This window comes from Mandrillus leucophaeus, unplaced genomic scaffold (assembly GCF_000951045.1).
Source record: "Mandrillus leucophaeus isolate KB7577 unplaced genomic scaffold, Mleu.le_1.0 Scaffold4, whole genome shotgun sequence".
Taxonomy (NCBI): Eukaryota; Metazoa; Chordata; class Mammalia; order Primates; family Cercopithecidae; genus Mandrillus; species Mandrillus leucophaeus.
Window position 1 is genome coordinate 3,716,351 of NW_012104253.1, and position 13,238 is coordinate 3,729,588.

Sequence of the window (13,238 nt, forward strand, 5' to 3'; positions counted from 1 at the left end):
GTAATACGTCAGGTGATGGTAAATGCTATGGAGAGAAATGAGATAGCAGAGGGGACTAGCAGATGCTAGTGGGTTGTGGGCAGGGGGCACCTCATGGAGAGGTAACATGTGAGCAGAGCCCCACGACAGGGGGCAGCAAGCCTCTACCTAGGAAACAGGCAGAAGAGCCTTCCAGGCAGAGGGAGTGGCAAGTGCAAAGGCCCTGAGGCAGGAATGTGCTGGTATGTTCAGGGAAGGCAAGGAGCCTAGTGGGGCTGGCACTAGGCTCACCCAGGCCAGGGAGGTATATTTGGGCCTTGTGGATCATCAGAGACATTGGCTTTTACTGCAAGATCAGAGCCTGGAGGATTCTGATGAGAGGAGTGACATGTCTGAGTCACACTGTAACAGACCAGTGTAGTGGCTGTGTTGAGAACAGCCTGCAAGGGGCAAGGGGGAAAGTGAGAGATCAGATGGGAAACTCCTGCAACCATCCCAGTGAGAGACAATAGCAGAGCTACAAGAGCTGATGTGGGGAAAAGTGTCCAAGTTTTGGAGAATTTGCTAATGGTTTGCATATGGGGATATGATGCAAAGAGCAGAGACAGTGCTGATTCTGATGTTTTTGGCCTGAACAACTAGGGTGGAGCTGCCATCTAGTAAGTGGTGATGGTAAAAGGCTCAGCAGGTTGTAGTAAAGGATGGGTATGGAAATCACAACCAGCCTTTAAGACCCAGGAACAGTGGCTCCTCTAAGAAGCCTTCCCACAGCAAGCTAAAAGCACTTACCTCCTCCCTTCCTCTCTCACAAGCATGCATACAAGTGCGCACACACACACATACACACACACACAAACCAATTCTCTGTACCAAAGTTATCCGTATCCACACATTATTCCCTTGAGTAACCTAGCAGATTCATTTTATATCATCTGGAAGCATCTGTGCACAGTAGGTGTTCAACAAATATTTTTAGTAATATGCTGCATAAAATTGCACCTATGATATTTTAAGTCTGACAACTCAAGAATGTTCTTTCAAAACATCTAAAAATTATGCTTAGCACTGATTAAATATTAAGTGGTAATTATTCCACCTCAAGGGCCCTATATATAGATGCTGACCTGCCCCCAATTATTCAAATTGTCGAAGCAAGCTCTCCTGTGGAAAGACCAAGTTAGGAAGATGGCTATTACCTTGCCAGTCCTTATATCCCAAGCTTTCATTTCAGAACTGAAGCCTCCACATAAAAAAATGTTGTGGTCTTTTGGATGGAATTTCAAGGTAGTGATTCTAAAGTCACTTCGACCACTAAATAGTTGGGTTCCTACAACACAAAAAGAGAAGAGAGGGTTAGAAAACTTAGGTCACAAAACAAATATCTTAAAACTAAGATGCCATCTGGTATGGGGCCCATAGCAAACACAGCTTCCTTGGGCCCAATGTGGCCCAACGGAGACTTTCTGGAAATATGACAGTGGCAGCAGCAAGATTTGCCCTTATTCTCTGATTCTCTGGCCAGCCACCCTTGACTAGCTGAACATTCCCTCCGCCTGGCCTGAGCTTAGATGGGTGGATCAATGAGTGCACCTTTCATATTTGCTGTCAGCATGACATGCATTAGCTCATATAAACCACACAACGACCCTATGCCCACTTCACAACCAAAAACCAAGCCCAGGGAGGTCATGGAACATTTCCAAGGCTCCACGGTTAACACAGTAGATTATTTACCTGGGAGTCTAGAAACCAAAAACAGGACTGCTCTAAGGTGACACTTTTCAGGATCAGCCACCTTATAATAACGGATGAATGGTCTGCTATGGAGCACGGCAGGTGGGACGGCCTGAGACGCTGGGTGATAAATGAGAGTGGCCATCATAGTGGCCCAAGCACAGATTGGACAGAGTGGTGTGGGCCATTGGGGGTCTCACTGGCTCTACAGGACATGAGGCAGTCCTTGTCCTTTATAAATACATCATAAACTGTTGTCAAGCATTTATGTGCATTATGGTAAGTGTCTGTGTGTGTACATATATACACATATGGTGTGGAAAACGTCTTTTTTATAACTATGATCTTTTAGAGGTAAGCTATATAAACTTCGAAAACATCAATCATTTGGAGCAGGTCAAAGCTGGTCCTCCTTCCACTACCCAGTGCAGCCCCTGTGTCCCAGAGCACTGGCTGTCATTCTCGTCTGTCCACACCTCATCCATCTGAAACTACATCAAGAAGGCAGACCGGCCTTGGCAGGGTGTTCTCACCATGGGAGTCTCTGGATGCCACCCCGTATATGCCCCCCACAGGCAGGGCTCACACACCAGGCAGAGCACCTGCCACACGCCACCCAGTCAGAAACGTGGAGCAGGCTTCGCTCAGAGGTGCCATAAGCACTCTCACAGCACAGGAGGAAGAACCTTGACTGCCTTGTACCCATAGAAACTCCCCCATGGGACTGAGCAGTGGGCTACTTAGGGACACGGGAAGCTGGTGGCGAAGAAGACCATGAAGACACCGAGGTCTCAAGCATCATTTCCACTCACAGGAACCCAGGAAACAGCACTTGCTCATTCAATTCAGAAAGCACAAAAGCTTGCCCAGCTTTGTGTTCTGTGACCCCCACACATTAGTGAAGGCCTCTGCCAGCTCACCAGGTGTGGAAATGAAAGTCATCAATCAGTACTCACGACAGTCACAGCGGGAGGCTTTCACAGACCCAATCTGCCTAGATCCATGGTCTCCAAACTATTATAGTTTGACGGTACACCCCATCCGTGAAAAACCTAAGGCACACATCACCAATATATAGATATTTGTTTTAAGTTGTATAATGTGCTTCTGTACCAACATATTATAAATATTATTAAAATATCAAAAATAGAACACTTTAAAGGATGATACAAGGATAAAATAGTCAATATTTTAAAATATATTTTAATATACCCTTATATGTGCCTATGCCAGGGACTCAGAGCAGCAATGTGGCAGCACAGAGGCCCCAGGACACTCGCTTCAGCCAAGTGGCTGGGGGCCATCTGGAGACTGTCAGAAGGGACCACCATCACATCCCCTAGACAGAAAAGGAGGACACGGATGCCACTGCAGTCCCCATACCATCAAGAAGGCCCAGGACTGCCAGACTCTTTCTCCCCACAGGGAATACTGCACTTATTGCTGAGAACATTCAGTGGCCGGCTTCTTGCTCACTTGGCATTCATTGCCAACCCTTAAATCCAAAAGGAAACATAAACTCTATCTGCCTGGAGAAAAAAATGTCCCTTGTTTTTGGACCATAGCATATAACCATATGCTTATTTTCAGAAATGACAGTGAATTATCCATATGTTTTTTCAAAAGTGCAGTGGTACAGTCTTGCCAACAATGGGGAAGAAAGATGAGAGAAAACGTGAAAGCTGAATTGCTAAAAGATGATGATCGAACTTTTTCTGCTAAAACAAACAAAAAATCTGAATGTTATTTTTCCTCAACCCCCTAAAGACATTGAAAATCTGTCTTTTTAAGTATTTCCATTTAGAAGATAAGCTGTAGTTTATACATTTTTCCTATTTTTACTTACAATAACTAGGCCCTTACTGCTTTTCTTTGTTAAAAGGGTTCAAAACTACAAGATTTTTAAATTTTTTAGTAAGTTTCTAGATACCTAGTGAAAACACTAAGGTAGAAATCTTGCTAACTAAGAAGTTCTCAAGTAAGACTTTGTTTCAGAGATTAGGACCATAGCCATCATTATCTTCATTATCTGGCACAATGTTGGAAGCAGGAGATGGTATAGTTGAGGAGTTCAGAGCCACGCAGACCCAGATCCCATCCCAGCTCTGTCGCTTCCAGCGGAGGGGCCTTGCACTGCTGTGTCTCACACTCTTACACATGTAAGGTTGTCATGACAGCTAAATGTAACATGGTGCATGAAGCCTTCCACAGAGCATGGCAAACAGCAATCCACAAAAGGGAGCTATTAGAGTTTACAAAATTAAACCCCAAATTATTGAATTCATCATTGGTTCAATTACAAACTAAAACCAAGGGATACAGGTTTGTTTTTTGGTTTGTTTGTTTGTTTTTGGTTTTTTTTGAGATGGAGTCTCGCTCTGTTGCTCCGGCTGGAGTGCAGTGGCGTGATCTCGGCTCACTGCAAGCTCTGCCTTCCAGGTTCACGTCATTCTCCTGCCTCAGCCTCCCAAGTAGCTGGGACTACAGGTGCCTGCTACCACACCCAGCTAATTTTTTTATATTTTCAGTACAGATGGGTTTCACCGTGTTAGCCAGGATGGTCTCAATCTCCTGACCTCGTGATCCGCCCGCCTCGGCCTCCCAAAGTGCTGGGATTTCAGGCATGAGCCACCGCGCCCGGCTGGGATACAGGTTTTTAAATAGCAATAACCTCCAGAGATTAATGCTTTTGGGCTTTTCCCATGAGGCTTTGAAAATACAACGCCCTGGGCTGCCCTTTACATGTGTTAAAGAGATATGGGTAAAGTCTGGAAAATATTCATCAGTGAAATATCTTGAACATGAACACTAGCCATGCCAGAGGAGAAGGTCTTAACTTGTCAGACAGGCTCTTCCTCTCTACCTTTTCATAAACCAAGGAGCTTGTTTATCATATCCTCTCCCGGGCAATGTTACTTTCAGCGCAATGGTTAGCTGTTACATAACCTTTAACCTTAAGACCATCTTGCTTGTTTACCTGTTTGTTATAGAAAATTCTGTTTATTCACTGTATCCTTATTATAGGAAACTGAGTTTTAAAATGTTTAATCCACTGGCACTGACTTTATTGATCTCATTATAATGAGCTCAACCAGTATAAAAACTGTTTGGATCTTCTTGGAGCCAGGAAAAATCACTTATTTTCTCCTTGAATCAATAATGATACAAATAAAAAAATTGTTAAAGCAAAAACATGTTTAAAACACAATGCAGAAATTCCATTTGTTCTACTAACTCTATGACCAGTGCTTCAATCCCCATATGACTGTGATAAGGCACCTGGGAACTCTGGAATGGCGGCTCCCCCAAGCTGCCCCTCTTCCTTTCTCAGGTGGAGACATCAAGCTCCCCAAGGTGGACACCCATGTGGCCGGGGCAGCACCACCTGTCCACCCTAACATCTATGCTTGGAATCCTATCATCACGCACGGCTCCAGGCCCGTGAGGGCCCTCCTCTTCCATTCAGCATGAATGACTCCCAGTCTAGTTCCTGGCACATAATAGGTATTTGATCCAGGTCACATGAAACCCAAGTATGGGTCTCCAGGAGAGAAAAGAGAAGCTCATGTCCCCCCCTCCAGGGAGCTCAAAGGCAGACCCGGCAAAGCAATTCACAGTCAAGGAGGGGGAACGACATTTATCAGGAGCCTGTTACCTCCAGGCCTGTCTGGAGCTTGCACGCATCACACAGCAACCTGGGTGGTAGGTGTAATTAACCCATCTCTCACAGCCAGGGAAACGGAAGCTCAGCGAGGTGAGAGACTTGCCCAGAGCCACATGAGTCAGCCACGCTGAGACGGAGACTGGCCCCGTCTAATCTCAAGGCCAGGTCTCGGCACCCTACCTTGCATCCCCGCCAGTTATTCGTGACCTTTCCTTCTCCTAGTGCTTTGTTCACATCCACAGACTCATGAACACGTAGGAAAAATGTTGACAAGGGAAAGCTTATGCTGTTGGCTTGTGGTAATTGAGCTTGTGTTCCCAGGCAGTAGGCATATGACTCATTTCGCTAAAATCAATATCGTTACACTCATCCTCTGGGAAGTATTCAGCCAGCTGTAAATTTCACCATCCTGACTCAAAGTTAACGAGAAAAGAAGCTTACTAACTTTCAAAGCAAACTCTGTGCATCAGAAACAGAGGCCATCTTGGCAATCCGGGCAAAGGCCTGGGAAGGGTCTGGCCTGAGAGCCAGCTGGGCCTGCATCTGAACATTCCCTATCAGCTGTGGCCCTGCATCAGCCAGCAATCCTCTCCAGCCCTGGTATCCTCATCTGTAGACTCAGGATCACAAAAGGTGGTTGTGAGAATTAGAAATAATGTATGTAGGAGATCTAAGCCCCAGACAAATGATAGGGCCCAATAAACAGTAGCTGTAGCACTGCAATAATAGTAATAACAGAAGAAATAGTAGTAGTTGCAGTCATTTTTTAAAATTTGTCTTTCTTTTTTCCATTATACTTTAACCAAGTTGGAAAATTTGTCTTCTAATGACATACTTACACCTGCTCTTTCCTTCCCATTCTTTTTTGTTTCATTTTAAATTAGTTTTAATTGATAAATAATAATTATATATATATAGGTGGTACAATGTGATGTTTTGATCTGTATATACATTATAGAAAGATTCAGTCAAGCTAATTAACATATCTATCACCTCACTAATTTATTTTTTTGTGGAGAGGATGTTAAAAGTCTATTATTTTAGGATGTTAAAAGTCTATTAGCAGTTATGAAATACACATTATTAACTGTGGTCATCATGCAGTACAATAGATCATTAAAACTTATTCCTTCAGTCAAACTGAAACTTTATACCCTTTCATCAACATCTCCACTTACCCTATCCACCCCTACCCCCAAGTCCCTGGTAACACCGTTCTACTCAACGCTTCTAGGAAATCAACTTTTTTAGATTCCACTTGTAAGTGAGATTTGTCTTTCTGTGCCTTTGCTTATCCCACTTACTGTAATGTCTTCCAGGTTCACCCATATTGTCAAAAATGACAGAACACTCTTCTTTTTTAAGGCTGTAGAGTATTCCATTGTGAATATTCACCACATTTTCTTCATCCACTCATCTGCTGATAGACACCGAGGTGGCTTCCATATCTTGGCTACTGTGAACAGTGCTGCAATGAACATGGGGGTGCAGAGATCCCTTCCACACACCAATTTCAATTCCTTTGGAGATACACCCAGAAATGGGATTGCAGGATCATACGGTAATTCTATTTTTAGTTTTTTGAAGAACCTCCATACTATTTTCCAAAATAGCCATATTCATTTACATCGTACAAGGATTCACTTTTCTCCACATCCTCAACAACACTTGCTATCATTTGTCTTTTTGAAAATAGCCATTCCAACAGGTTTAAGGTGATATCTCATTGTGGTTTTAATTTGCATTTCCCCGATGATTACAGATGTCGAGCATTTTTTCATGTACCTGTTGGCCATTCATATCTTTTCCTTCGAGAAAAGTCTGTTCAGATCCTTTGCTCATTTTAAAAATCAGGTTATTTGGCTTCTTGCTGTTGAGTTGTTTAAGTTCCTCATGTATTTTCCATATTAGGCCCTCATCAGATGTATGATTTGCACACTTTCTCTCCCAGTCCACGGGCTGTCTCTTCACTCTGTTAACTGTTTCCTTTGCTGTGCAGAAGTTTTTTAGTTTGATGTAATTCTATTTGCCTATATTTGCTTTTGCTGCCTGTGCTTTAAGTCCTATCCGAAAAATCATTGCCCAGACCAATGTCAGTCACTGCTTTTAATTCTCTGGACAAGACCAAATGTTCGAAAATTTAAAAAATAATAAGAGTTCTAAACTTGCAAACAAGGTGTATCCCAGTGCTTTACTAGTAAGTTGGTTTTTTGAAACTCAGAACTCGCCATTCCAATAGCAAACATGCCATAACCACGTTTGGGCTCCAGAGTCAGTCAATAATGGCAGCCTTACCTGACAAGGGCACCAAACTGTGATGCAGCTGCAACCAAACACACACACGTCAGACATCACCACTGCGCACTCACGGTCATGAAAAAACAAGAATTTGGATTAGAAACCATCTTTTCTTTGTCTAGGGGGCTGGCGTGAGCTGTGTTTGTGGAGATGTGAAGGATCTCTAGGCACTTTCCCAAGTGGCAGTTAAGGGCTGGCATGGTGGTGTAATGAAGTTTAACAACATTTGATTTAATATCCGTAACTAGGGTCAGCTTCTCACTCCAAAGAAGTAAGGAAAGAGAAAGAGAAAACAAGATTCAGACAGAGGAGAAGCACTTTCAGAGTGAGAAAGGAAGGATATTTGTGGGAACAGAGACTGGCCTTGGAAAATAGACCCACTCACAAGTGGGCAAGAAAGTAGGCGGCTGCTCACTGGACAAGGAGGCACTTGAAGGGTGGCAGCCAGGGAACCCTCATCAGCTCAGACCTCGCTAGGCTATGGAGCCCCTCTGAGCCTTCACTTCTGGATCAGTGGCAACAATCCCTAGGACTCAAGGAGCATGTACATATAAGTATCAGATGCTTTGTAAATGTGCCCACAAGCTTCCTTCTACTTCCTCTGGGTCTGTGGGTGCCTGAGGGATACCTAATCAAGTCCTCCTGAGCTATGCTAGGGAAACTCCGGCCACAGTGCCAGAAAGCCAAAGAACCAAGAAGCCCAGGTCCCTCTGCGGCACTTCTTCCAAGGACCGGCAGGAGCCAGCACCACCTCAAAGGCTTAGCACAAGAAGCCTCCTTCTCTGGCCCTTTCTCCAAAGCCCAGGAGCTCTTGGGGCTCTTTGCCATGGATTTCATCTGGACACTTCTCACCCTTCCCATGCCAAGTGGTCTGAAGCCGTCAGGGCTAGCATTTATCCCACTGGAGCGTGGCCATCCATCGCTGGAGAGGCATCTTTCCTTCATGGACCACTTAATTACAGGGATCAGCCCCCCTCAGTCTGGGGCACTCCTTCTTCCCAGAGGCCACAGGTTATCTTCTGCAGGTGGCCAGCTGCTGCCCAACAGGCTCCCCAGAAGTCAGGTTAAGTTGGGTTCCCCGTTGTTTCCCTGTTTGCTCACAGCAGGGAAACAGATGTGGGGAGAGCATGCCACACCATGCCTCAACAGCAGGAGCTCTACTAGTCACAGGCCAGCACTGGATCCCAGCTCTGTCACCTCTGGCTGGGAGGCCTCAAGAAAGTCACTGACCACTCTAAGCCTCAGTTTCTGGGTCCATGAAACGGGGATAAAAACACTCCTCTCACAGGCTAGTGGGGAGACTAAACGTGTCACATAAGCAAAGCGTCTACCATCCACTCACTCATTTCAGCTCCACACAGGCCAGGCAGCGTGTTGGAATCCAGGGCACACAGCCCAGGGCCCAGCCCACAGCAAGGGTTCAATAACCTGTCAGTCTCTTTTTCCTTGTAGCATTTCTGTGATGGAAGCACCCGGTCATAGATTGAAAACAAGGGAGAGACCAGAAGACACCTCTTGGAAAGCAAGGAGAAATGGTCATTTATGAGCCCAGTCCCAGTTGGCTGCTCACTTCCACACACCATGACTCCCACCAAAAGACACTGGGACCCCAGGGCGGGATGAGCCAGTCAGAAGCTGGGGACAGCAGAGCTGTAGGCAATGGCACCTGAAGGAAGAGGGCCATAGGCCTTCTGTAGCGATGAGTGCCTGGGGCTCTGGAGAGGGTCAGGCTGGGCAGGCTGGGGGTCTGCATACTCACTCGAGAGCCCTAATAAAGGGCGTGTGTTGTTCCATCACCAGGAGGAAGGGAAATGTGGAGGAGATGCTGGGAGAACCCATGATGGCCCAAAGCCTCCTCCCAGTCTGCCCCCAAGACCCACGCATGGGACCAAGGGCACATCTGTAAGCTCACTGAGGGGACGAGCAGGGGCTTCTGGATGATGATCAAAAAGTGGCCCCATGTGGGGAAATGGCCCGCCAACAAGGACCGTCTGGACAGCTTAGCAGAACAAGGGCCCCATGGGCTGTGACAGAGGACAAGAGGAGCTCCTTGCTGAGGACCTACCACGCGCCAGGCATTCTGCAAAGTGCCCTAAATGTGTTATCACAGCTGCTTCCTTCAACAGCCCCAGCACCAGGTGGTGTGGTAGAAAGAGGTGAAGAGGCCTGGCTCAGGGAGGCAGAAGAGCCAACACCTCTACCCTGTCCATGTGCCCTCTTGCACATGCTGCCTCCAGGATCTGGGAGGTAGAACCAGGTGACACTGCACAGATGGCTCAGATGAGCCAGCACATATCAGGAGAGCTGGCCCATGCACAGGAAGGAGGACAGGGTTCCCTGCCCAGCCAGGGCCCCAGGGCTCCAGAAAGAGGAATCTCCTTTGCAGCCAACAAAGGTAAAGGACAGAGGCCCTGCACGCCTCTACAGCTGCATCCTCAAGGGTCAGGCTGGGACACCTGCCTCAGGGCCTGGAGTCTGCAATAAACATGACAGGACCACTTAGAACTGAGCAAGCTCTACGGGGGATTCTGAGGAGACTGGCTGAGCTGGCGTGTGGCACAGCTGACTCATAAGACAGGCGACACTCAGGGCCCTGGTGGAGTCAGCCAGCGTTCCCTGAGGCCACCTCAACCTAAGGTGCCACAGACGTTTTGTTAGGAAGATTACAGACTGAAACAAGAGCACCAAAAATAATTGCAAGCAGGTTTTATTTAAGTGTTGATTCATGGTTGTTCTATAAGCCAACAGCCTGTCAGAACTATAAATTAATGAGATAAAATGTTGCTGGCCCTCCATATTTCAGGCTGGGTATTGACATTTTAGAATCCACAGATTTTTAACTGTATTGATTGAGGACACCAGGATAAATGGCCTTGGCGCCAAATTCCCATTAACGACAATGGGCACCGAGTGACTAATTCCCAAAGCGCTGCGGTGAGAACGCCCTGCACTGCTTTCTCCTGGCAGGGAGTTCTAATTAGATTGAAATGAAAAAGCCAAATCACCAAGGGCGGAAAAAGGCAGATCCAGTAAAAAGGGAGATCAGACTCAGCGAAGAGAAAGGACAAGGTAAGTCCAAGCAGGACGAAAGCCACAGGGGCTGCAGAGCCCACCCCAGTGGCTAAAGAGAGCACTTACCAAAACCCGGGCTGGAGGTGGGATGTGCACAGATGAGGTAGGAGACATAGGGGGAGACACAGGTGGAGCCCTGGCAGTCCCTGATGGGCTTCACTGCCCAGGTCGGAGGACCTGGCAAGGACCAACTCAGCTCATCTTACCCACACAGGCACTGAGCAGCTGCTCCAAGCCAGCCCTGGCCAGAGGATAGAGACACAAAGAGCACCGGGACAGGACCCCATCCTCATGGAGCTCCCATGCTAGCCAGGGAGAGGGACATGGAAACCAACCACCCTCAGCAGAAGAGGCCCTGTCTGAGTGTGGGGAGCTTACCCAAGGGTGAGGTCCAAACCCCTCAACCATTCTTTCGCAGGGACCCACCATACTCTCCACTGTGGCCTCAGCACCAAGTCCTACATGCAGTGGGTGCACAGTAAGTAACTGCAGAGTGAATGAAACTGGGCCTTCAACAGATGAACCCAGTGGTGAGTGCCATTCCTAGCAGAGGGATGGAGTGAAGAAGTCCTCAATCACCTCCCCCACTGGATGGTAATGCCCTGGGGGCAGGGCCATGCTTTTCTTTACCCACAACACACCATAGCTAGAGGGGCACATTGGGCCTGGGGCCAGACAAGCTGTTCTCTGAATGCAGTCTTGGCAAGGCATTCTACCTCCCACTCCAACTCTCCACCAGGGGCTATAGGTCACCCAGGACCAGCGGGAGCTACCAAGGAGGTCTACTCAAAGCACAGATCGAGCCCTGACTCACTCTTGCCTGCTTCAAATTCAGCAATGGCCTCCGCCTGCCACCTGCTATGGCGGTCCCTGACTTGTCAGGCAGGAGGACCCTCTTTGAATGTCTAAAAATTTCAGAACCCCCTGTCAAGACACATCCACACATACCCACCCACACACACAATTGCATGCATTTGTTTAACATCTGTTGATTGAGAGAATAATGCTTAAGGGCCACTATGAACCCATCAATGCCATCAAATGAATTTGATTTGAGTAACCCAACGGTGTGAGTGAGTGAGCTTGTCACTCTGTGAGCAGTGTGCTACCCACATGTGCTCATGTGACCCACAGGCTGGGGTTTCCCCTCCTGCACTCCTCAGACTCATCTCCTCCAGTCCCAGGACCCCATATTACATCCTGCTTTGGTTTCCATGCATACTACATGGAACCCTGTTCCTGTGACGACCCTGTCCTTGTTCCATCTGCAAGAACCTACTTTCCTCCTCATCAACCATACCTCCTCCATCCTAAATCTCTGTCCACCTAATATGTGGCTCAGCTCAGGTTTCACTTCCTTCAGGAAGTCTTCCTTGATTTTCCAAGCTAGATGTTCTTGTAGTTGCTGTGTCTTTCTCCATCACTGCAATTTGGGATTGACTGCACTTCTGTCTTCCCCAGCAGACAGGAGCTTCTCCAGGGTAGGCACTGGGTCTTGTTCAGCTGTGTCTCCTCTATCAAGCATATCTTATGGGACATGCAGACAACAGTGTAACAGTCAGGCAGCAGGCTTTGGGGCCTGGCAGACCTGCGTGCATCCTGGCTCTGCCACTTGCTGGTTTGTGCCCCTGGCCAGCATGTGTACAGCTGATTCTGATGGCGCCTGTCTCAAAGGTGAGCGGGGCCTAAATGAGACGCTCTATAGAGGCTACAGAAGAATGCCCAGCACATAGTGGGTGCTCGGTAGTAAGTGCTGCCATCATCAGCCCAGTCATCACCATTAACAAGTGGCATTAAACTCCCTGAGTCTGGCCACTCTGCAAGGGATTAAGAGAATCAGCAAGACCAGGGAAGCGCTTCATGAGAAGAAACCGCCACACACATGGCACGGTGGGAAGGGCACAGGATCTGCAGTTGCACAGACATGGCTTCAAATCCCTGCTGGCTATGCACCACTGGGAGGCACTGAGCAAGCTGCTTCGCCCCTCTAAGCCTCAGTTTCCTCTCCTTTAAAATGGAAATAATCACTGCCGGCAGCTGCAGTGAAGATTAGACATGCTGTGTGCAAAGCCTATAGCACCTGGCAGGGGCCCTGTGACCATCAGTATTGTCCTCTCCCCTACTGAGCATGCAAGGAGCTGCACGGCCGCCCACATGCAAGGTGGAAACAAACCACCCTCTCCATTTTCCCTCTGCGTCTCCTCGGGGCTGCTGGGCATGAGCAGCAGGGGTTGGACCAGCAAGTTATCATCTCCGTCTTGCCAGACCCTGGGAGAGGCAGGCCCCAGAGCCCCCACCACTGCAGGGCCAGGCAGGCAAGATGCTGGCCTGAGGGCTCAAGGGGAGCCCCAGGGACTGGTGTGAAGTCTGGCCTCTCCCTGGGCTCCTGGCAGTGGAGCCCAGCAGAAACAGGACCTAGGAGGAGCTCTGGGGAGGAGGAAGTGTGGTGCTGAAAGAAGCTGGATCCTGCTTATGGAGGGGGATAAAACAT

General features: G+C 47.7%; 1 protein-coding gene across 3 annotated transcripts in view; it reads right to left on the minus strand.

The window, feature by feature from the left end:
• WDR25 (WD repeat domain 25) overlaps positions 1–13,238 on the minus strand; it is a 166,882-nt gene that overhangs the window by 44,495 nt on the left and 109,149 nt on the right. For all 3 annotated transcript variants that reach the window (XM_011991635.1, XM_011991636.1, XM_011991637.1), the window contains one exon: positions 1,176–1,306. In XM_011991635.1, coding sequence (XP_011847025.1) covers positions 1,176–1,306 — 131 coding nt within the window. The remainder of the gene's footprint in view (positions 1–1,175; positions 1,307–13,238) is intronic.